Genomic DNA, 23,055 nt, shown 5'->3' with positions numbered 1-23,055 from the left:
GAAGAAGATCCTTTCATGTAAGTGATGCCGCATTCAAGTGGTGTCGGATTTATAAGGAGAGCACGGGCAGAACAGGCGGTACCTTTTATAATTTTAGAGGCTTATGATGAAACAGACTTTTACATTATTATATGTACACTATATGTTTATGGCGATACGTTTGAATACTTATATCTCTATTTCTACTCAGTTTTTGTGTCTAAACCAAATGTGCATTTTATTGCGATTCTGCCACTGCAACGCAAAATGCATAAACCTTAAGTATGACACTTGATTCATACACTTAAAAAAATGTCCATCTCAATATTTTTTTTCGTTAATTAAACCGTAAGCTGCACGTGTTCTTGTTATGGTGTGTTTTATAATCGGATGGGTGGAGCTTTTGAGGCACCTTGAACGCAACGATAAAGTGACAGGAGAGAGAGAATCAGAAGTAGTGTGCGTGTGTGTATGTGTGAGACAGGTATTGAATATTAAGGTTCAACGATCATGATCTACACAGCTTCAGAAATCAGTTTTCTCATTTAAAATCAGGCAAGTAGGCTACTTTATAGTAATGATCACATATATACATACACACAACATAGCCAAAGGCAACACTTTTGATTATCTGCCCGCTTAGTATACCTACAAATGTAAAGGGTAGGCGGATGTGGTGCACACTCAAACCATCCCGACCTCTTATATATTTATATATATGAGGGGGCGTGTACAGTGGAGTCGGGCTCAGCCAATGGCGTCGCAGTTGAGGGAGCGGGGCGTTCCATTCGATTAGGAGCAGAAGTTGAACAGCGCGAGCCGAGACAGAGCTCTAGAAAGGCAGCTAGAGAGAGGGCAGAGGCAACGGCCCTCTTCAGGAGGGGGGGGGGCTTATTATAACAAATATATACACACATGTGTGAACTGTTTGGCCGCACGATAGGTCATATGTGGATAACAGTTATTTTAGAAAAGCATACAACCGCGGCTTTACATTTAAAATGCCTATTTTACTTTTCCTGTTAGACACGTCCGCCTCTATGAATCAGCGCACTTATTTGGGTACGACGTATCTGGACGTTGCTAAAGGCGCGGTTGAGGTCTTTATGAAGGTAAAGAATGATTTTACCCCGACTTATTTCAGCAAGTATGCACCTTTGGTGAGCTTAGGGTTCCTTGGGCAAGATCGGTCGAAATTAATATATGTTGTTTTGGTTTTCTTTTTTTGACAGCTGCGTGCCCGAGACCCGGCTAGTAGAGGCGACAGGTACATGCTAGTTACATTCGATGATCCACCATACGGAGTGAAGGTAATTAGCAACTGATACAATTTTTACATTTGACAAGTCAAACGTATTTTTCTGCCAGTGAGACTTTATTGTCCTTCTGGTTTGTAGTCAGTGTTGGGCGGCTTCCCGGTGGCGAAAAACGGCAATTATTTGCTCCAAATACTCGCAGACCCGGAGATGCACTACCTCCGAACATCCAGCGGACATTTTGCTTTTGTGTTGAGAAAGGTCTCGGGCGTTGAGATGGAGGCGGAGAGATTTATTATCGCCAATGACGTCGCACTTTTTTTGACCATACAATGTTTACATTGGTCAAAGAGCCCGCCAATCATGTTCTGCCCCGCCCCTTGCATCATCCATGCATTACCATTGGCCAATCTAGGTTGAAAGTTGATAAACCCTCTTCATCATGAGATTTTTTTTTTTTTAATTTTTATGTCAGTTCGCTAGAAGAAAATTATCATGATTCATATGGTAATTATTTATTATGCCGATACTATGAGCTTTATGGCCCAGCATACAAACACTCTAGTTTTCATGCACACACACCCAGACAAAAACACATACAACCTGTGAATCACTGCAATAATTCCAGGGGTTTCATGTCAGCGCAGCTATCCCCACCACTAATCTGTTGACTTGTTTTATGACCTGGCACACATCTCTCTCTGAGCTTCTCTTGCCCAATAAAATACATTTCTAAGTATTAACATGAAGACCTCAAGTCCCTGATCTGCATCAGCGGCTGGTCTGTATTAGAAACCTCTTGGCTTTCCTAACTCTGTCTAAAAACAACACTCTACTACTCTCAACACAATTTGCTAAGTACTTACTCTATCCCATGTCATTAATGCTTGAAGACACACAGAATAGTTTGCTTTCCTTGTATATTCTTTTTTTTTTGTATGCATGACTCATGACCAAATTACAAAATGCCAAAGCTGGAAAGTAAATAATTACTCATTCATAAAGATGCTAGTGTGAGGTTTAGAATATAGATACAGAGGCATATGTCGTAAAATATAGTGCAAGTTAAACGTGTACTTGTAATTATTAGTGAATCTCATAGTTTTTTTTTTTATTATACCCTTGAAAGTTAAATTTCAGTGGCACTTCTAATTACCGTACAAGCAACAAAGAAAACTGAAAGTGTTTAAATAATTAAACGCGTGTTAGAAGTGAGAATATAGGAGAAGTGGGTTGAAAAGTAGAGCTGGTGAAATATGAATTTCTGGGTGTAAAATATTTTTAGATTTTTTAAAATCAGATAATTGTAGCAAAAAAAACAGCTTTGTGTTATTGTACAATCTATTAAAAATAGTTAGCTCACTATGATTTATGTAGGTAATTTTACTTTTAATTGGTGTGTTATTACTGTTTGTCACTTCTAGGGTTTCTTACATTTTTACTGAGTATCTTAACTTAATCCTTATTAGGTAAATTAATCTAAAATAAAATGCTTTTTTGAATTATTGAACTAATATAACTCAAACCTTTGATTGAGAAGCTGAGCTATTTTTTAAAAGTAACCACTACCCTTTTCTCGAATTGAATTTTAAAGAAAAAACATGTATTAATATACTTTTCTGGCAATCTATTTAGTGTTCTTTCCACACTCTCTTCCACAAAGCTTCACATTATATTTAGATATAGCTACAACACTGATGAATTTGAATCATGATGTATTTTTTCAATTTACTAATGTGCAGTCTTGCTCTGTGTTAATGTTAAAAGCTGCGCAAGAATCAAAATAAAAGACAATATCTGGCTCTTTAATGACCCCCATATTAAAAAGGGAAAAAGGACCATCTCAGTTCACAGCCCTCAGCACTAAAAGCATTACCACGTAATTTTTATTGTCTTACAATAGCCATACGTGTAGGACTGGGGTCATGACAAAATGCTACGAGTTGCTGCTGTGAAAACTGAAATTCTCTACTCCAGTCATTGACCTTGCAGCATTCACCCCGAGTCCAGAACACAGCTAAATGGAACCCACTGAAATAGTCATGTATATAATATCTTACCCAAGTAATCCAAGATCTAATTCTCCTCCCTCACTTAGAATCATCCAGGTGCTCCTATCTAAAGTGCTTTTCTCTTGTTAAGTCTATCCTCAGCTTCTCTTCCTCCTGCTCTTCCTCTCTTTGTCTTCATTGCCTTCTCCTTTGTTGTTTTGCCTGCTTTGTGTATAGAGGATTATGATGAAAGGACAAGGTTATACTGAATGGGGCTACTCTGATTGCACAGTTACAGAGGCAATAAATTGTTGATGTAGAGGGAGAGAGAGGCGGTCGGGCAGGAAGAAAATAGAAATATTCTGTTGTCTGAATTATTGAGTGCAAGCTAAGCCTTACATTTCAGCGTGCCTACAAAAGGGTGTATGTCTGGGTTATTTCTTTGCTACTAGCCCTGTGAATGTGTTTCTACTTTGATTTTTGCTTCAGCAGCTAAGTGAGATGGCTTGTATGACTCCATAATATTAATCTAACATCATTCATGTAACACTCTGAGCTTTCCTAGAAATTCCACCCAAGTCATGGCTTCGGAATGATATCCCACGATAATCCAAAAATCTACCCACTGGCCTGATCCAGAGCATACATGTTGATACTGGCACTTCTAGCTTTTATCTCCATCTCTTTCTGTGTGTTTAGCCCCCCCCCCCATCCCGACGAAGGAAGTGGTAAGCTTGCAGGTCATCCTTAGATTACGCATGAAGCTGCAGCAGTAAGTTACTTGACCTTGCTGGAGAAAGATCCAAGAGGAGTTACACGCCCACATCCTCTCCTTTGGGAGTATATCTCTGTCACAGAGGACGGGGCAGCAGTGGGAAGTGTATTTTAGGTGGCTTGTCATGTATGAAATTAGACTCCTTTTTAAACAGCACCATCCAGCTCAAATGTGGGTCTGAATTTCCACAATATTATCTTCTATTTCCAGAGTTTGACATAACCCAATCTCATTTTGTGGTTACTATTATGTCATGTTGCACAGAATCATTCGCTTACTAAGATTTAAATTCCTCTTACCAGAGGTGGTAGTCATATGCTTGACATGAATCAGTTTGTAGTTGTCAGTGAGCAAAAGTCATTCTGTTTTTCTTTGTAGTTATGTAGTATGTGTATCTGGGTTTGGACCTATTTTGGTTTGTGGCTGTTCACCATGCACTGTGACTCCAGGCCTCCTCTGCTACTGTGTCGCAAGGTTGTTTGCTGTGCATTCAGCCCACTGTTGATGTATGTATTTCAGGCAGGCTGGAAGGAGAACCATGCGACCTTCATGTGCGAGCTGAAGAACCTGCAGGCGTCCGGGCTGACTACACTAGGTCATGCTCTTCGCACAGCCTTTGACCTGCTTAACCTCAACCGCCTTGTCTCAGGCATCGACAACTATGGACAAGTACGTGACCCAAAATTTCTATCATGCATTTCTTTGGCAGCAGTGTCATCTGTTACTGTGAGAGAATAGTAGAATTATTCCTCAATATTTTAATGTGTTTTTTTTAAAGGGTTTCAGAGTCATTTTAATTCTTGCTTATTTGCAGAATAAGTACTGTTACTTCATAAAAACTTATTTAATTCATTTCATTAAGTAATTTCACCTAGAGGTAATGGTTATAAACATAACATTAGGTACATTTTAAATACCTTTTACACACCGATAGTGTGATATTATTCAGTGGTAAATTTGTTGTCTGGTAAAAATGTTTTATTTTAATATTTATTGGAGTTTATTTTGCCCTATAGTGCGACTGTGAAACGTGTATTAAATTGCGTTTTATTTGTTCTGAAAAGGTCTTAAAAAGTCTTAAATTTAATTTTTGAATGCCATCAGAATAATGACGCAGTAGAACTAGAGGTCAGAGACGAAGACTTTGAAACTAAAAGTTAAGTCATTTTAATCCCAGAAAAGCTTAACGTAACACAAGCAGTGAAAGGAAGGGGCCTGTGAGCAAGGCACTTTACAGCTAAATCAACAGTAAAAGACTGAAGTACTAAGGTACTAGTGACAGACTGAATGTGAGACAGGGCTTTTCTGATAGAGCCAACGCATATACCACTATATGTGAATTTTTCTTGTATACATGAAGATTTTGATAATTCCCTTAGCTGGAGATACAAAGAAGAGTACTGGCTTTCGATTGCAGCTTAATCCACTCCATCTCGCCTCAGTTAGCACTGTCATCAGCTCCTCACACTCTATTTTCTCCAAAGCCCTACTCGAATGCAGAGATGGATTACTGTACCCCAGTAGTGAGACGTGTTCTTTCAATCAGGAGTGTGTAAATCTACTAAGACATTCTTTGTGTTTTTTTAATTAGACGAGGCTGACTCCTACAGCATCGTGGTAGAGGCCTCAGTCCCTAATGCGCAACACAAGGACAGTGTGCAGCTTACAGATCCATCCTGACACAAAGCAAAGATTACAAGTTGCAGCACAGTTCATATAAGTATCCAGTGGGTTATCAGAGGTGTGATGCTAATACCCTACTAATTACTGTGTTTAAGTTGACCTCGGTTTATGCAATAAACCTATAATTTGCCATTACTGTGAGCACAGGAGATCAATTACATTTTGTGTTTTGAGGAGATGCGAATGTTTTTGAGACACAGAGCCCACAAGAGTGTTTTGGTCTGGAAGATGAAGAAAGGAAGGCAGGCTAGTGAGAATAAATGGGATCACTGTTTGCCCGAATTGGCATTTAATTGCTGAACGTTATCATTTCCCTCTCAGGGACGTAACCCCTTCTTCCTCGAACCATCTGTGATCATCACTATCACTGATGGGAACAAGCTTACACACAGCTCTGGGGTGCCAGATGAGGTGAGAACATAAAAAATGCAGCAGTGCTGCTATGTACTGTACCACCGATACTGTCAGCTGTTTCATGAAATATTTAAGTAATCATTCTCAGTTTTTTAGTGAGATACAGAGTAAGGTTTGTGTAATGGTGGAATTGGTGACCTAAGGAAGTTTTCACATATTAACCTCCTCTCCTATCACCCGTGTCTTCCTTTACCCCTGTCTGCTGTCTAGCTGCACCTGCCTCTGAACTCTCCTTTGGCAGGCAGTGAACTGACCAAAGAGCCCTTTCGTTGGGACCAGCGTCTGTTTGCGTTGGTGCTGAGGCTGCCAGGAGCAGCGACTCCGGACAACGAGCAGCTCGGTAGCGTACCCACAGATGAGTCTGCTATCACCCAGATGTGTGAAGTCACTGGAGGTTCGGCATTTTCTTTTACTTTGGCGCCTGAACTCCTGTATTCATTCATTGTGTACGTCTGTAGTCTTTTTGGCAGTGCTCAATACCTCATTCTGTCGATCATCGTGTATCTTTCCTTTTCCTCTCAGGACGATCATACTGTGTACGGACACAGAGGATGTTGAACCAGTGCCTGGAATCTCTGGTCCAAAAGGTTCAAAGTGGCGTTGTCATTAATTTTGAGAAGACAGGGCCAGATCCGCCTCTTGTTGGGGAAGGTGAGTTTTTGAATGATGCCAGCTGAAGGGACTGAAGTTACCAACCATTATATTTTCATGCTGCGTCTTTTCCTGTCGTAACAGCTTGGTATACACAGAAAAATTGACTTCTCAGAAGCACAGTGAAGTACATAAAACATGAATTTAGGGGCTTATGCATTCTAAAAGAAGTCTATTTTATTGAGTTTCTGAGCACATTATTTCATCACATTTCACACAGTTAGTTGGAGCAAAGAAACGGTCGGCAGTGAAACAGGTGAAAGCAGAAGAGAATCTTCTTATCCTGGAACACCTCAATGCAGTTCTACACTGAAAGGAGAACTGAGCACATTTTCTAGATCAGCCAAATACAGGGGAATATAAACAATTAGGCTATGTAAAGAAAAGGACTGGGAGAATTTTACTTGCACATCATTTGCATGATACAATGACAGATTCCAAGTTGTATATATTTAGTTTTAAGTATTCAAAGTTTTTAAATAGGGAATTTGAGGTCATTAGAAAATGATACAGGTGCCTATTCATGTCATTCACTGAGGTTTTTGTTCAACAGTGGTTGCTCTCAGATTCCAATTAATTGTTTTCATTTGTTTGCATTTGACTGAGAACTGGTCTATCTTATGTCGGACACTCCTTTGTTTTACAGATAACTTGATGGAGTCAAGTCATCCTGTGTCATCCTTCAACTCACAGCCATGGCACAGTTGCCACAAACTCATCTACGTGCGGCCGAACCCAAAGACCGGAGTGCCAGTTGGGCATTGGCCCATACCAGAGTCCTTCTGGCCAGACCAGAATTCTCCTACACTGGTGAGCCGAGACACGCTTAGAAATATCTCAGCGGCACCTTTAGTCTATCATTCTGCAGGTTTCTGCAGGTTGCTTCCCCTAGCGCTGGATTCATACATAAATTTGACTTTGACAAACACTCTTAATCTCTTGTTATTCATATTGTCTGTGTGTGTCTCTGTAGAGGCACATGTCCTAGCAGATTTATTAGACTTAGCAGATTTGCACACAAATTTGCCCTTTTACTTTCACTTTGTCTCTCTTATCTTTCTGTCTTCCTGTCTTTTATTGGCATTCTTCTTTTTCTAAGTCAGGAACTTTGACTTACAGCCAATATAATCAAATTTCCAACTCTGCAAACCCACCCTGTGATTTCTATTACCTTTAAATCTTCAATGCTTTGTTTTATATACTGCTGTTGTAAAGATATCGCTTGGGTCCGTAATGCAGATAATAATAACAGTTTCCTCAACTGTCTCCATCTCCTGCTCCCAGCCACCTCGCTCTGCTCATCCCATGGTGCGTTTCTCTTGTGTGGACTGTGAGCCCATGGTGATCGACAAACTTCCCTTTGACAAGTATGAACTGGAGCCCTCTCCACTCACCCAGTACATTCTGGAAAGGAAGTCTCCGCACATGTGCTGGCAGGTAGGGTACATTTTCGCACAGCCATTACCTCTGTCAGCTTGTTCTAACTGTCACTGGTGTTGTCTCTGGGACTTTTCTGAAAACCAGAAATAATGACGCTGCTAACTTTATTCAAAATATCTTTCCACATTTCAGCAGTTACAGATCTACATAGGTCTTCTGAAGTTTTTTTTTTTATGTCAATAACCAGAATGTTATTTGACTATATAATTTTCCTGATTTTCCTCAGGTGTTTGTTAGCAGCAGTGGGAAGCAAATTGACCTGGGACAGCCATTTGGCTACCTTAAAGCCAGCACCACTCTCACCTGTGTCAACCTGTTTGTCATGCCTTACAACTATCCAGTCCTTCTCCCACTCCTTGGTAAGACACATGGCAGTAAACCGTTTCATTCAAGTGGCCTCAAAACTTCTGGGTCAGTAGGTCTGAGCTGATATTAATGTAAAAAGCTTTCCTTTTCTGGAGCATTTCATCATCTGCAATCTTTTTCCCCCAAACATCTGTAATTCTAAACATAATCACAAATAACAGGCTTCTAACAGAGCAACTTAAGCAGTTAATCTTAAATCATGCTATGCAACAAATATATATTTTGGGATAATGAATTGGGGTATTAAGAAGGATAAATGGTAGTGTATGTTTTGATGCTTGATTTTAGACTCACCACCTGAATATTGATGTGTATACAACAGTCAGGCCTGCAGCGGCGGGAGGAGCTGCAGGTGGATGGCTGACTGATCATTTATCCAGAATGCTACTTTTTTTTTTTTCTCAGACATCCCACTCTTCTTTTTCTCTTTTCAGATGATTTGTTTAAAGTACATAAACTAAAACCAAACCTCAAGTGGCGACAGGCCTTTGAAATGTACCTGAAGACAATGCCTCCATACTACCTCTTGGTAAACTAATGCTATGTCACATATGCTGCTTTTCATAAATATTTAGTATATGAATTTATATTGTTTTTGCACATAACTAATATCCAAAATTTCCCCCTGCTAACTTCTTACAGCCCTTAAAAAAGGCATTGAGGATGATGGGTGCACCTAATCTTATTGCAGACACCATGGACTGCGGCCTGAGTTACAGCGTCATCTCATATCTAAAGAAGCTCAGCCAGCAGGTAAAGACTCATTGCACTCAGGTTCCCATAATATAATTACCAAGAATTGGGACAGGTAAAGCAGTCATGGTCGAAAAAGCCGAAGCTGTGATACACAGCTAGTGTGTTCATCAGTTGTCGAAGTGTGCTTGAGCGTGAGATAAGCTTCACTCTGGAAGGAAATTCCTAATTCAAATTGATTGACAGGTCTTAATCTAAAGTCTACCATAAGGCCACAGCCTAAGTTATTATTAGTTATTCATTATTCTGATGTTGTAAAAGGTTCAATTTAATCACAAACATTTGTAAGCACAGAAGTAAGTAGAAATATATATATAGATATTTAATAAATCAAACTCAAGTCAAACTCTGCATGTGAGTGCAGTACATAGTTTATATGTAAATACGCTTTCAGTTTAAATGGTAAAAAACTACAGATTGAGCCTTTCAATTTGGACTGAAACAATAACCTTTCTGTGTCTAAATATAATCAGCGCTGCCACTGTGATAGATGTTCAGAAAATTAAAGCTTCCAATTACACCAGTCTGGTTTAATTCCAGCCTGCATTGCCTTGGTTAGGAAAACAATATCTTATCTTTTTTCTCTATTATTGGTAGAAGAGTTACAGTAAATGATGAATTTATACTTATTATATTGCTTTAAATATAATGTAATATTGTCTCCAAAATGCTTTTGTGCGTCTACGCTCAAAACAATATTCCTTACAAGAATCTCACTTCAGATTGAATTTTTTTACCTGGACAGACAGTAAAATGTAGTGTTTTTTTTCCTGCTTGTTTTGTTGCAATGAAGGCAAAGATCGAATCAGACCGTTTAATCGTGTCCGTGGGGAAGAAGGCTCCCCAAGAAACTGGCATAAAGGTGAAGAACCACTCTAGCTCTCTCTCTCTGGCCCACCGGCGAGACTTTAAGCAGCTGCTGCAGGGAATCACTGGGGAGGGGCCTCTTCGACTGGTGGACATCAACTTCAAAGAGTTTGCCGGCTTCCAGATCGCCCTGCTCAACAAGGTAGATTTAGGACAGCAACGACAATTGTAAAAAGTATGACATGCTCTACATGAGTGGGAAAGTTACAAGAAAAAAAAAAACAGGGCAAGTGCAATGTTTGGTGGGTTTTCTCTGACTAGATATACTGATGTGTTCACAGGATGTAAAACCTCAAGCTTATCGAAATGCCTACGACATCCCAAGACGGAACCTTCTTGATCAGCTCACCCGCATGCGCTCCAATTTGCTGCGGACATCACAGAAACTGATCCGAGGCCAAGACGAAGGTACATTATTCTAAGGACAGGCTAAAAAGACGTTGCATTAAAGCAATTCTACTTTAATATAAGTTGATTTTTATCTTCCTATCCAGTGCTGAGTTTTATTTTACCCTACCGGAACTCAGTGCATCTTTTAAATAGCTATAGCTCCAGTCTTTGCAATGCTATCCTAACACAATTTAAAACATATACTATATAGAACTACGTTTATTTTTAATGATTTCTTCAAGAATGCTCTGCAGTGTGCATGGCTGGAGACATTTAACATACTTGAATGATATTAACCCAAACTACCAAATATCCCAAAACACAAACACAAAATCTATGGGAAATCCTGTGTAATTGCTTCAGTATTTTATTGATGCTAAAAACATTTCCTGTCATTGTTAGACTATCTGCACAGTATTCCAGTGGCTCAGATGGGAAACTATCAGGAGTACCTGAAAATGATGCCATCTCCTCTGAGAGAGATTGACCCCGACCAACCTAAGCGCCTCCACACATTTGGGAATCCTTTCAAGCAGGATAAGAAGGTAATAGTATATCAACATAAAATGCTGGTTGATCCAACTTAATGCTACATGTAATGTTTTGTCGTTTAATATTCATTTTCTCTCATCCTTTAATGTTCTTTTCTCTCAATATCTCAGGGCATGATGATCGATGAGGCAGATGAGTTTGTAGCGGGCCCTCAGAATAAGAAAAGAGGAAATTCCAATGATTCCAACTCGGGTGCGACTGTGAAGAGAAGGCGAAGTATGTCCCCGTTGCTGCGGCGGCCACAGACTCCACTTGGGAACACCAACCATGTGGTGGGGGGAAAAAGCCCTGTAGGGGTTCAGGGGCAGCAGAGCCTCATCAAACCCATCCCACAGCACAAAGGTAAGACTGTCTGTACAGTATGTGGAACTGATTGTACATAACTACCTGAAAAGCAACGATCAGTAGTTGTAAACAGTTCTTTGTTACCCCTGCAGGAGTGGATGGCAACAACGTGGTGGTCCCTGAGAGTAATGGTGACGAGGCTCTTGAGCCTGAGTCAGGGGAGATCTGGCCCGCTGACATGGACCCTGTAGCAGGAAACCCATCTTCACCGATGCCGGAGGAGAAGGCCGGGGTGGGAGCAGTGGATCGGGGAGAAGACGTCCAGATGACGGAGGAGAGACTAGAGGAAGATTGTCTAGATGAGCAGCCGCTGGAAGAGAAGCACAACTGTGAGCGGCTGAGTCCGCAGAGCCAGCTAGAAGGCTCTGAAGCTGACCCTGCAGCGCTTGAGACCATTTTCATAGCCCCACTAGATGGAAGCCAAGCAGAGCTGCGGACGCGGGTCATAAAGGAGGTCCGCAAGCCTGGGCGAAGTGAGTATGAGCCAGTGCAGTGTATCACATTACATTGGATTTTATTCGGAGGTCGATGTCATGTTGGGAACATATGAACGGTTTCTTCATCTCTGCCTGTGTCTCTCTGCTTTCTCTTAGACTACGAGGCAATACTTTCACTACTGCAGGAGGTGAAAGGACCACTTAATGTTCAAAGGTACTTCATCCAACATGCTATCAAAGAGGCTGTCAGGTAAGAAACCAGGACTAATTTTTCAGTTTTTTCATTGTAGGATTAAGTGGAAGAGTGATTGATATTTTTAAAGCAGTCCTGTCTCTGACAGAAAATGAATGTTCAACAATGTGTCATTTAGACCTGTTTCACTGCAGTTACATTATATTAGAGATTAAGTGTCCTTGAAGCACTGCAGCTATTAAGAAGTACTCATTACTTCATTGCAATTATTTTCATTGATTTTTTTATTTATTTATTTATTTATTTTTTTAAAGCAGGTTCACCCACATGAATCTGCCCAGACTTGTTTCTAGAAGCTTGCTCCCTCTACTTAAACTTGCAGCATAATTACTACTACTATTCCCTATTTATTTCCCTGCTTCTCTCTCATTTCGTTTGCCTCTGTCCCAGGTTCAAGAAGCGGGTTCTGATCCAGCAGCTGGAGTTGGCCCTTGCGGAGCTGGAGGAGAAGCACACAGCATCCTCACAGCTTCCCAACGATCACGGCAGATAGTGATGAAGCCATCTTTGCTTTGTTACTTAGGTGTATTTTGTTCACCATTGAACATCACCACCATGAAAGAGATGTCCTTGTTGATTAGCCTCCAAAAGACATATTAGGGAACTGGAGGAAGGAAAAGGACAAATGCACTGAGAGGAGGTGCTCCTACTGTCCCTGTGCTGTCACGACATCTTGAGCTAGAAGGTGCAGGGTTTAACTGGAGGAGGGGCCACCAGCACAGATCCACTGAGGATAAGTAAAGAAACTTTAAATATAATCCTCGTCATATTGACAGATGCCTTAAACATCCAAAAGGCTTTTGTCTGTATTGTCACATTGTTCAGAGGACACACACACACACACACTCCATTAGACAGACACACGGTAAGCCTGCAGATCCTTTAATGGCAGAGCAAGGGATGGACAGGATTACTCCTGTCACTTATTCTTTTAAAACAGACCTTTCTTCAGCTGGTCTGAAAAGTGTTTGTAAGACTGCAACCATTTTTCCAGAGTAATAAAACTAATGTAGCTGTGTGGCTGACAGGAGAAATCTGTTCCAACGGGTACCCCTCATATTTTTAGTGTTATATCTTCATAGAGGACGCACTGATGTTTTTTTGTCCAACTGGATGCTGTTATCTGATATTTTCCAATTCTTATTGCTTTATGTTGATATGCATTAGTATTAGGGGTGGACAATATGGATACAATCTGTGAGCGTATATATGTCATTTTATGCTGCAGTAGCAATATATATTGTGATACTATATCATCACTAGGTAATAGGTAAACCACTGCTAGATAAAATGCCCAGATGGAAATCTGTATTTTTGGCTAATCCAGTCAATGAAATACCTGAAAAATCAAGCTACTCCAATACATGGATACAAAAATGCTGTATACCCATTATTTCCATATTAAGATATAGAGATAAAAGCTCCATTATAAATTGTATAGCAAAAGATCAGATTTCTCTCATCTCATTGGATGATTGCCATATTCCCACCCCTAATTCACATTTTTAGTCAAAAAAGGTGAAACTTAACACGTCTGTCTTAAGGTCAATAAGTTGCTTTAAATTGTCCAAACTGGGTCCATTCTGTTACTAAATGACAGTTGTATTGACATGCTCCTGGAAACAAAGCTCATACAATAGTCCCTTTTTTAGACTGAAATTGATGAACATAGTGTGTAGAAGTATTAGTGTATTGCACATTAGTGCGTTGGACTGGAGATGGACTCATTGTGTTCATGAAATACCTAACACATGCCAGTTGTGTTTACTGATGTAGCGACTGAGCATCAGTGTCCTTTTACCTGCCATTACAGCAATAGAACATGTGTTCAGTGAATGCAGCTGTTGGTACCCATTTAGAGGTACCACCCTCCCACCCCCTCCCACTCATCACAACCTTAACCTACACCTAATTTTAACCCTAACCCTAAAACCAAGTCTTAACTCTCAAACGGCCATTTAATCTTGGGGGTTCCAGCATTTTGATCCACACAAAGCAGTTGGACCCCACAAGTATAGTGGGCTCTCCGGTTTTCGGAGGAATATGGTAAAATAAGCCCACACAAATACAAATCTTCCTCCACAGCACAACAAACACTCCACTGATTCCCAGAAGTAAAACTTTATACAGAGGAATTTCTGCATCTGTCTGGGCTCAGTGAACAGTCACCTGTTGTTGAACCTGAACAGCTGGTAATCTGCCCTCTGCTGCTTTTTACATAAACCAGAGTTCGCGCTCCTCCTTCACCCCCCCTTGTTTTTACGACAGATGTACACTACTTTTTAATGTTCATAAGGAATATAGATTATTTTTGTGAATTTGTTTATTTCAGAGTATAAGAAATATTTTGAAAGAAAATGTTTAAAGCCAATTTTGTAAACTGTTAAACACATATACAAAGTGTCAAGTTTTATGAACTTACTCTTTTTTTTAACAAAACAAAAAATAAACCACAGTTAGAATGGTATCTACTGTCGATGTGTCAGTGTGTGTATTTCTCCTTAGAAGTGACAATCAACTCAACGCTTTTACATCCAGACAAACAACAGTTCTCAGGGCACAGGATTTTAAAAAAGTTTTATCTTCCACAATCAGATCAACATGTTACATCAACAGATGTGATAACTGATGTCTGACCTACGTTGTCAGTTGGAACAGAACAGACTACAAAATGATCAGCCAAAGTAAAATCAGCTTTACATCACTGTTAGAAACCCACTAATGCTTTGTGTCTTTGTTTTGTGTCTGCATAAAAATCTACGGTAAAACCTTGATTTTAGATTGAGCCGATGCTGAAGACACTCCGGTGTTTATAAGTTAACTGTGTGTATGAACAAGTGACTGTTACAGACAAAGGGATGGTGTTGCTCTCAGGTATAGCGCAGTGCACAGAGTGCAGAATCAACAACAGCAATGTCTACCTGCAGCCTCTTGTCACCAGCTGTATTGTGTGTGTAGGTTTATGTGTTGTGGAGGTGAGCTGTTTGAGAGCTGTAGGAGTTGTCCTGCAATGCAAAGGTACAATTGTGTGACTCTGTCAACCGGCTGTGACCAATTTAACCAACGTAAATCATGTTTTACTGCGCTATCTTTTTAATCATCTTGTGACCGACTGACCTACTGGAACCACACAGCCAGTTAAAAGACAGCACTTTCATAAATCCTCCAACCCTAAAAGAAGTGTTTTCCCTCTATATTCTGCACAATATAATAAACAAATTAGAAACCTTCAGAAAATAAAGACAGCTGTCATCTTAGATGCATTTCATTTGATTAATCCATAAATCCATCAAAAATAACATATTATCTGACTAACTAACATGAACACCGATGTGTTTAGTCCAAGAGAAACCACATTCAGCTGAAACTAGTAAAGAGGAGAGATGAACATAAAACACTAAATGCTGTAAAAGTTGAACAGTTACAACTTGTAACCGCTTGAGAAGCTTCCCGGAGACCGAAGGTTCAGCCCCCACTGACACCTAGAGGCCAACATCAACACCTGCAGGTCTTTTGATCAGGTGGAATTTTTGAGATGCAGCACCGCAGCAGCAAGGACAGGCTTGTAGTCCACCTCTGCATGCAAGTCATTATAATAGTGACTTGATAGCATTAGCAGTTCTAGCCAATTTCTTAATGTTTTCTGAAAAAGGAAGGCAGGACAGTAAATGACTGATGCCTTTCTGTTTTTTCTTAAGACCCTTCTGGGAAAAGCAACATTCCAGCCCCTGAATATGAGCTCTGAGGATAAATAAGAAGATCCTGACACAATGTAAAATCAGTATGCCTTTTATTAAATTAAAAACAATCTGTTGAATCTTAACAAAATGTAAAATGAAGGAAAAATAAACTTCACCCAAATTAATGTACCTTTACTTTCATCTTTGCTTTATTGTTCACAGTATCACTAGAATGGCTGTCTAATGTTTTCTGCTCTCACATTTCTCACCTTAAGCTGATTTCCTGTGGCATAATTGAAATCTCTTTATTGCATACAGGATGTAAAGACGAGCATTTATGTTTCTGGGGAATCATCGAGGAAATAAAGGATCCTCAGCTCATACAACAAAACGCACTTCAGTTATCAAAAAATTCTGCCCTGAAAGCTGCTCAAGACTCATGTGTGGTTGAAAAGAAACAGTAACTAAAAAGGTGTTTTTATGCCCCTCATACAAAGGATATACAAAGGACAGCAATATCCCAATATCAGTTAAGAAGGGACAAACAGGGGGAGATGTCTCGGTATCTTAAGACTCCAAAGCATTTACATAGTGTACATACATACAGATCTGCTTGAAAAACTGAAGGGTTGGCACAGTCAGTGTTGAATATGGAAGTGACCACTCTTATGGACAGAGATGCAAGTTTGGACAGCATATTAGTTTATATACAAATAAAAATCAAAGTAGAAGTAGATGAATTCTCACTTTGCTCCCTCTGTCTAACAAAAACAAATCTTATCTGACATAGATGATGTTACAGGCAGGAAAATGCCAGTCTCAGTGCAAATGCTCCAGTTTGCGTAGCCGTATGGGGTTGGGAAGAGCTTGCTGGTTGCGCGCGGAGGAGGGCTCCTCCTCTGGCGAGCGGAATAGCACCCGACCCCGGTGATTGAAAAGGTAAAAGGATGGGTGGTTCCTCAGTGTATCAAATGTTCTGGGGAAAAAGGAGGACTTAAGTTATGAGAAGGCTGGTACTGCACAAATACTGTGTTGCTTTCAGAGAGATGAACGGGCAGTTATGCAATTGGTGGACACCTACTGCAGCAGGTGTATTATACTATTATACTGCATGTGTCCTTGCAATGGCAGTTCATATGTTTCTTTACACTGCAACACATTTAATCCCCTCTTCAGAAAGTCTAATACAGAATTCTAAGTAAAGGACTAAAATCTGTTGGTATTAAAATCCGTACACATATAGACTTAAAAAAACAAAACAAAAAAATAACCCACTACCGTGATTTGTCTAATAATCACTGTACAACAAAGTGTGCCCTTTCACCCCCTGTGCATTTCAGGGTTATGATATGAAGAAGCAAGGAAGTCTGTGGCATACATCAGTTCCTAGTCCAGGCACTTGGAAGAATATAAAAAATAAAGCAGTGGTTTCGACAGATCATTATTATTTATTGTACATTTATCACTATTTCCTGATTTTTCATAGACTGAACGATTCATTGAAAAATGATCAAAACATGGACTGCTAAAATAATAGTCTGTTGCAGCCCAAAAATCATCAAAACCTCAGTGGTCGGAACTAAGTATGAGGAAAATCTAAATGACCATCACATCATGTAGTGATGCAGCAATTAATTAAAACTGATTCAGGGAGCCAAAGTGTTTTCTTCAGACCAATAATCCTTTGCCTTAGATCTTAATTATTTCACATGGAACCCATTTAAAAAGCTGTCAGCGTGCAGTATATGGGTTTGGCAGATAGAAAGCAGGTCTGTCTTTACTAAAAGAAAATTATACAAGTACAGTCTTTATAGATGCATTAGTATTGTTTTCCTGTCATTTGCTGGCATGTTTATTCAATACACTCAATATATGACCAATTTTTTCCGTCTTATGTCTCTACTATTTACATTTAGGTTTAGCACTGCAAAGATTATTAGAATTATTAACAGAATATTAATCGGCAACTATCATGATCATTGATTTATTGTTTCAGTAATTTTTTGTAATGCAAAAAGGCCAGGCATGCACTAGTTCCTGCTTCTAAAATATGAGGATTTACTGTTTCTCTTTGTCATATGTGACAGTAAATTGAATATCTAAAGGTTTAAGACTGTTAGTCAGACAAAACAAGTAAACTGAAGACATTAGTGTGGCCTCTGAGAAGCTGTCAACACCATTTTGTTTTTTTTGCTGTTTTTAAAATCTCCATAGATTAACAAGTAATCAATGCATCGAAAAAAATAATTTGCAGATTAACAATACTGAAAATAATGGTTACGCAGCTCTGTTATGTTTAACGCACTGGCTAACTGAGATGTACCCGACCTCCACAACATGCAGGCCACAATATAACGTAACAACGACTGGGGAGAGGTTGATTGTGTCTCTGCGGGAAGTGACTCAAAGTAACGTTGCTTTAAATGCAGTGGAGGTGGTGAACTGCATGTTTCCCCTGTGGCAGAGGACACAAACAACTACCTTATCAGGGGAGTAAGGTGCTGCAGGGTAACTCAACCTACTTGTTTTTCAGCTCTGAGGAGGCATCCATGTCTTTGAACTCTCCAGCAATGTGGACAATACCATAACAGGTCATCACAAACGATAATAGGGTCTGTAATACAATCTGCAACAGGAAAAGGGGTGGTGATAAATAGAAGAGACAGTTCTTTAGGGTCAGTTTAAAAGGAAGGCAGACAATTATCATAAGCATGGGTGACAGTCACTCACATCAATTGGTAGTGTCTCGTTTTCCTTCTCTGTGAGTCGCATGTATGATCGATCTGATGGGAGAAATAAGATGGATTGATCAGCAAGAGATCGTCTTTAAAGTTTAAGATTAGTCTAGTCACACTAGCCGTTACATATAAATGACCGCTGTACTACAGCATCAACTGCAGATAAAAAGCTGTCTGATTCAAAGCGGAACTAAGCCTCGCTAGCATCTAGTTAGCTAGCTGTTGGACCGAAAGGCCCATCCTGCTATTTTCTCAACCTGCCGGAAGACAACAGAGTTCCCCCCTGGAGTGAACAAATCCCGAGACCTGTGTCTTCACTCCCTGCTCTGATACTTACGCTGTGCCGCTGAGAAAGCTGCGTGAGCTAAGGCAAAAAGGCCGACGCCGACAACACCTTTCCAAAACGACGAAGCCATCTTGAATCAGGGTGATGGGGAACTGTGTGCTGTGTCGTAAAACAATGTCGTAAAAAGCCGCAACAATGACAGGGTCAAAATTAATCATCCACTGTAAGAAAGCAACGAGAACACATTTAAATTAAATCACATATAAATACACGCACTGTGAGGAGGATTTAATGCTCGTTCATTTATCTGCGTTGTGTATTGGTGTGATTTTATTTGTCATGAATACCCCCCCGAAGTAGTGAGGGCTCTTACTTTGAAGGGATCAGTTAACATCCTCTCTAGCCGCTGCCCTTTCCTGTTAGCTAACACAGAGCTTTCATGTCATACCACATTTAGCTAATTACTCTTTGATCTATTTTCTGTTCTTACGGTGCTTATTCGAGCAAACACAAATATGGCAGAAGCCATTCAAAAGAAACTAAAAGCGGAATTAGAAAAATATACACAGATACAGAAAGGTAGGTGCTAGCATCCATTTAATTTTTCTCCCATATCGTGCCATGTTGTGGTGGGTGAGCTAACTGACCATATTAGGACAGCTAGTCGTACATTAAATAAACTAGTTTGACATTCCCTGCACATGTAAAATATTATTTATGGTCGCAGTAATATTTTCATCGTATTATTAAAATAAATGTGATTAAGTATCCTACACTCACCTGCAAATGCCTGTCTGTCGTTCAGATGTTAGCAAGAGCATGTCAGCTAGACAGAAGCTGGAGACGCAGCTGACAGAGAACAACATTGTCAAAGAGGTAACTCAGAACTCAATTTCCTTCTAATAGCTTATTTTTATTGACTGTAGTCAGTGTTGTTGTCCCTTCAAGTGGGGTATAAAGTCGATGTTCAGTATTAAAGATATGATCCCTCTCTCTCTCTCTCTCTCTCTCTCTCTTTCTAGGAGCTGGATCTGCTGGACAGCACAAACACAGTTTATAAGCTTATTGGTCCAGTATTAGTGAAGCAAGACCTGGATGAGGCCAAAGCCACAGTTGCAAAAAGGCTGGAATATATTAACGGAGAAATGTGAGTCACTAAAGTTTAATTCCTTCCATAGCATTCATGCCAATACTTCGACAAGATACAATTTTGTCGTTTTTTGGACTGCCTTCACAAGAAATGGGTTTGTAATCTCAGAAATGTTTCAGAAAGGCCTATACAAAAAGACAAGTAGGTACTCACTTCCCCTAATGATCCATTAGTATAAATGAGACCACAACATTTCATATTCATCAGAAGAGGAGTAGTATATAGATAAGTCCATATTCTGTATATCTATCCGTCCTGTGTGGTTTCAGTTGATAGGAATCAGTTGTGATCATCACTTAGACAACCTCAGGGTGTGTGTTGACATAATGTACATGCTAAGGTAATGTTAGAGGGGAAGTGAAAAGTTTTTTCCTGATAAATTGCCTCTACGGCTTACCACAGCTGATAGTAGTCACTGAAATTCCATTATTATAAATATGAAATATTAATCTTTGAATGTGACATTTTATTTGAATATCTGGTTGAAGGTAATGTAACAGTGATCATAACTGAACCATAACAACTGGAACATAAAATAGGGTTATTTTTCTCATGCCCTGAAAAGATCCATCGGCAGGCAAATGTTTTGTAAATAGGCTGCAGCTATGAGTCATTATGGGGTTTTTCCCCATGCCACCAGTTAAAGAGGAAAATGGGTCCCATTTCTGAAGAATGCCAACATGCAGTACATTTTTCCTTTGTTCAATGCACAGTTGCTCTATTCTCCTTCAGGTATTCGGGTATTGTGTCCGAAGTCTGGGATGGATCTCTCAAAGCCTTTACATCTAGATTGAATACATCATTACATGCCAATAAGACCTGTCCTGTTTGAAAGCTCCTTTAAATGTGTCTGATAAATGCAGCCTTATTTAGCATAGCGTTGAAGACGCAGGTGGTATATTATTAGCAGCCTGGACATGTGTACTTTCTTAGTTACAGAGTGTTAAAGGAAAATTGAATTTATATGGATATATTCACAAGTAATTTTTTGCTAGTTATTCCTCATGTGTTTAAGCAAAAACTCAGAACTGTGTGTTTAGATGAGTAATGGGTTGTGTCCATTGACCAAGTACAACTCAGTGTTTTCTGAAAATCCTTCACATACTTGCCGTATTAAAGGGTCATTGTGTAGTCTTGGCACTTTCATTACACAAGTTCACACTTGAATAATTACAAATAGCTCATGTGTGGAAACCAGGAAAGGCCTTAGCTGTGTTATAGTGCTCAATAACAGGTCAGGTATTTTGTGGAAAATTGATCCACAACATGTTCACAAAGTCTTTATTATTTCCATGTGATTACATGTTACATTGTTAGTGTATCTTTTTTGTTTATAATGCCATAATAAGAGACAACGAGAGAAACAGATTTGATTCAACTTTATGGTTATTTTGTGGTGCTGTTTAATTAGGTTTCATTTTTCTTAAGATTCCCATTACCTAGTCTCCTATGTATTTTTGTGGGACAAATTGATTATCATTACTCAAATAGAATTATCGGTACCGTGGCATGGAGTCAAAAAAGGATATTTTATATAGAGATGTGAGCAACATCTCTACTGAGCGCATTCAGTGTACATAACTGTGGTCAGATGTGTGTTATTCGGGTGTTTCTTTAGCATTGTAAAACTAACATTGTGTTGTTGTTTTTTTTCTTCTGTTTTTTTTTTTTTCTTTCTTCCCTGTATAGTCAAAGGTACGAGACGCTCCTGAAAGATATGGAAAAGAAATCTGAACAGCACCGAGAAGTTTTGTCCAGTTTACAGCAGGAGTTTCAGAAAGCGCAGGGCCTTGCTATTGGCAAAGTCTGACCAAGTGATGAAGCCTCACGCATGCTCACATACCCACACAGAAAAAGTAGAAGGGGATAGTCATAATACAATGTAAATCTACTACATAAGTAAATTCTGCTTGTATCTCGTCATTAATTTAGTGTTATTACTGTGACTTTTCTCTTGTTACTAATAAACATGTTTTTCATGAAAGGTCATACCTTTTCCTTTAATTTCATTTGTGTGAGCAGCGTTTCTCTAGAACTGATAGATATTGTTAGAGTTCATTAAAAAAAAACTCTGTGGAGCACTTTTGTCTGTGTGTGTGTGTGTGTGTGCGTGTGCGTGTGTGTGTGTGTGTGTGTTTTTCTGTTGAGCATTTGCTGTAATTACTAGGGCAGGCCTGTGGCCACCGCAGCAGATGTTGTCCGGTGACTGACCCGCCCACGGCTCACAGCGGTGAAAAAAGGCACAGCGGTGGAGCATTGTTCGCATAAATGAATGTGATCTCCCCGCCGTCTACCACCAGCGGGGGATTTAGACAACATGAATAATCGAATAGGACGTCTTGCACTGTTTTAAGGACGACAACTCACCCACTAGCCACCGCCAAATCAGTACAAACAGCTGGGATATCTAGTGTGACTTTATATTTACGGTTGGAAGCAGATGCATTATTAATAACACGCTGCTAACTGACCAGGTCTCAGACAGCTTAAATTGTATAGGCTGTATTATATGAAATTAGTGCGTATACCCGTAAGCTAAATTTGTAAGATAACCTGCTTTAACTTTTACACTGTACGCCAAAGCATGTGGACGTTTTTACAAAGTGTTCCTTCAACATTTGGGCCTCGGTTTTTGCCCGCTAGCCTGCTAGGCTAACGTCTGTGTGTACAAGCAACACACGTAGGGTCGCGGTAACATGTTTTGAATGCATTGAACAGACTGGCATTCAATTTAACCGACTGGATTTATTCAAAACAGACGGTAGGCAATGCCAAAAAAAACAGAGTAGTTTGAATTGGAAGCATATTTCTTTAAATTTCAAAAACAGAATTGAAAGTTCATTTTTGTAGCCAAAAACTGGGGTCCAGATATTTAGAGCTTATTTTTCAGCGTTAAATCAGAATACCTTTAAACTTAAGGTGGGGGGCAAAAAAAAGTGCTGTACCTACTGACACACACGTTTAGGGTTAGGCGACACGGAAATGTCTTTAAAGCCTGAAACAGATGCGCAACTGTAACACTGCGCCACAGAGCGGTCCCCGTGCACGA

The 23,055-nt window shown here is 39.7% G+C and overlaps 3 protein-coding genes across 3 annotated transcripts; 2 read left to right on the top strand and 1 right to left on the bottom strand.

Annotated features, from left to right (window-relative positions):
* The first annotated feature begins 819 nt into the window (after positions 1 to 819).
* Positions 820 to 15,829, top strand: ints6l (integrator complex subunit 6 like). The gene is made up of 18 exons (XM_040119691.1): positions 820 to 1,091; positions 1,212 to 1,289; positions 4,521 to 4,670; positions 6,006 to 6,095; positions 6,309 to 6,492; positions 6,621 to 6,749; positions 7,396 to 7,559; positions 8,034 to 8,186; positions 8,416 to 8,548; positions 8,990 to 9,084; positions 9,198 to 9,308; positions 10,102 to 10,317; positions 10,457 to 10,583; positions 10,968 to 11,110; positions 11,228 to 11,459; positions 11,555 to 11,935; positions 12,056 to 12,149; positions 12,543 to 15,829. The coding sequence occupies exons 1-18, from the start codon at positions 981 to 983 to the stop codon at positions 12,643 to 12,645; spliced, it is 2,694 nt and encodes an 897-aa protein (XP_039975625.1). The 5' UTR covers positions 820 to 980; the 3' UTR covers positions 12,646 to 15,829.
* Positions 15,830 to 15,925: 96 nt separating this feature from the next.
* Positions 15,926 to 19,205, bottom strand: mmgt1 (membrane magnesium transporter 1). The gene is made up of 5 exons (XM_040119692.1): positions 19,133 to 19,205; positions 18,908 to 19,015; positions 18,563 to 18,615; positions 18,355 to 18,458; positions 15,926 to 16,808 (listed from the first exon to the last, which is right to left on the bottom strand). Exons 2-5 carry the CDS (start codon positions 18,984 to 18,986, stop codon positions 16,652 to 16,654), a joined length of 393 nt encoding a protein of 130 aa, XP_039975626.1. The 5' UTR covers positions 18,987 to 19,015; positions 19,133 to 19,205; the 3' UTR covers positions 15,926 to 16,651.
* Positions 19,206 to 19,220: 15 nt separating this feature from the next.
* Positions 19,221 to 21,995, top strand: pfdn6 (prefoldin subunit 6). The gene is made up of 4 exons (XM_040119693.1): positions 19,221 to 19,435; positions 19,662 to 19,732; positions 19,879 to 20,003; positions 21,696 to 21,995. Exons 1-4 carry the CDS (start codon positions 19,372 to 19,374, stop codon positions 21,814 to 21,816), a joined length of 381 nt encoding a protein of 126 aa, XP_039975627.1. The 5' UTR covers positions 19,221 to 19,371; the 3' UTR covers positions 21,817 to 21,995.
* The last annotated feature ends 1,060 nt before the right edge of the window (positions 21,996 to 23,055 follow it).

Source organism: Xiphias gladius, chromosome 23 (genome assembly GCF_016859285.1).
Source record: "Xiphias gladius isolate SHS-SW01 ecotype Sanya breed wild chromosome 23, ASM1685928v1, whole genome shotgun sequence".
Taxonomy (NCBI): domain Eukaryota; kingdom Metazoa; phylum Chordata; class Actinopteri; order Istiophoriformes; family Xiphiidae; genus Xiphias; species Xiphias gladius.
This window is presented reverse-complemented; position numbering and strand designations above follow the sequence as displayed.

Coding starts and splice junctions, on each gene's coding strand:
- ints6l (XM_040119691.1), top strand. CDS start 981: ATGCCTATTTTACTTTTCCTGTTAGACACGTCCGCCTCTATGAATCAG. Junction 1,092..1,211: donor CGGTTGAGGTCTTTATGAAG/GTAAAGAATGAT, acceptor TTTTTTTGACAG/CTGCGTGCCCGAGACCCGGC. Junction 7,560..8,033: donor ACCAGAATTCTCCTACACTG/GTGAGCCGAGAC, acceptor TCCTGCTCCCAG/CCACCTCGCTCTGCTCATCC.
- mmgt1 (XM_040119692.1), bottom strand. CDS start 18,986: ATGGCTTCGTCGTTTTGGAAAGGTGTTGTCGGCGTCGGCCTTTTTGCC. Junction 18,616..18,907: donor AGCTTTCTCAGCGGCACAGC/GTAAGTATCAGA, acceptor TTCTCCCATCAG/ATCGATCATACATGCGACTC. Junction 18,459..18,562: donor ACGAGACACTACCAATTGAT/GTGAGTGACTGT, acceptor TTCCTGTTGCAG/ATTGTATTACAGACCCTATT.
- pfdn6 (XM_040119693.1), top strand. CDS start 19,372: ATGGCAGAAGCCATTCAAAAGAAACTAAAAGCGGAATTAGAAAAATAT. Junction 19,436..19,661: donor ATATACACAGATACAGAAAG/GTAGGTGCTAGC, acceptor TCTGTCGTTCAG/ATGTTAGCAAGAGCATGTCA. Junction 19,733..19,878: donor AGAACAACATTGTCAAAGAG/GTAACTCAGAAC, acceptor CTCTCTTTCTAG/GAGCTGGATCTGCTGGACAG.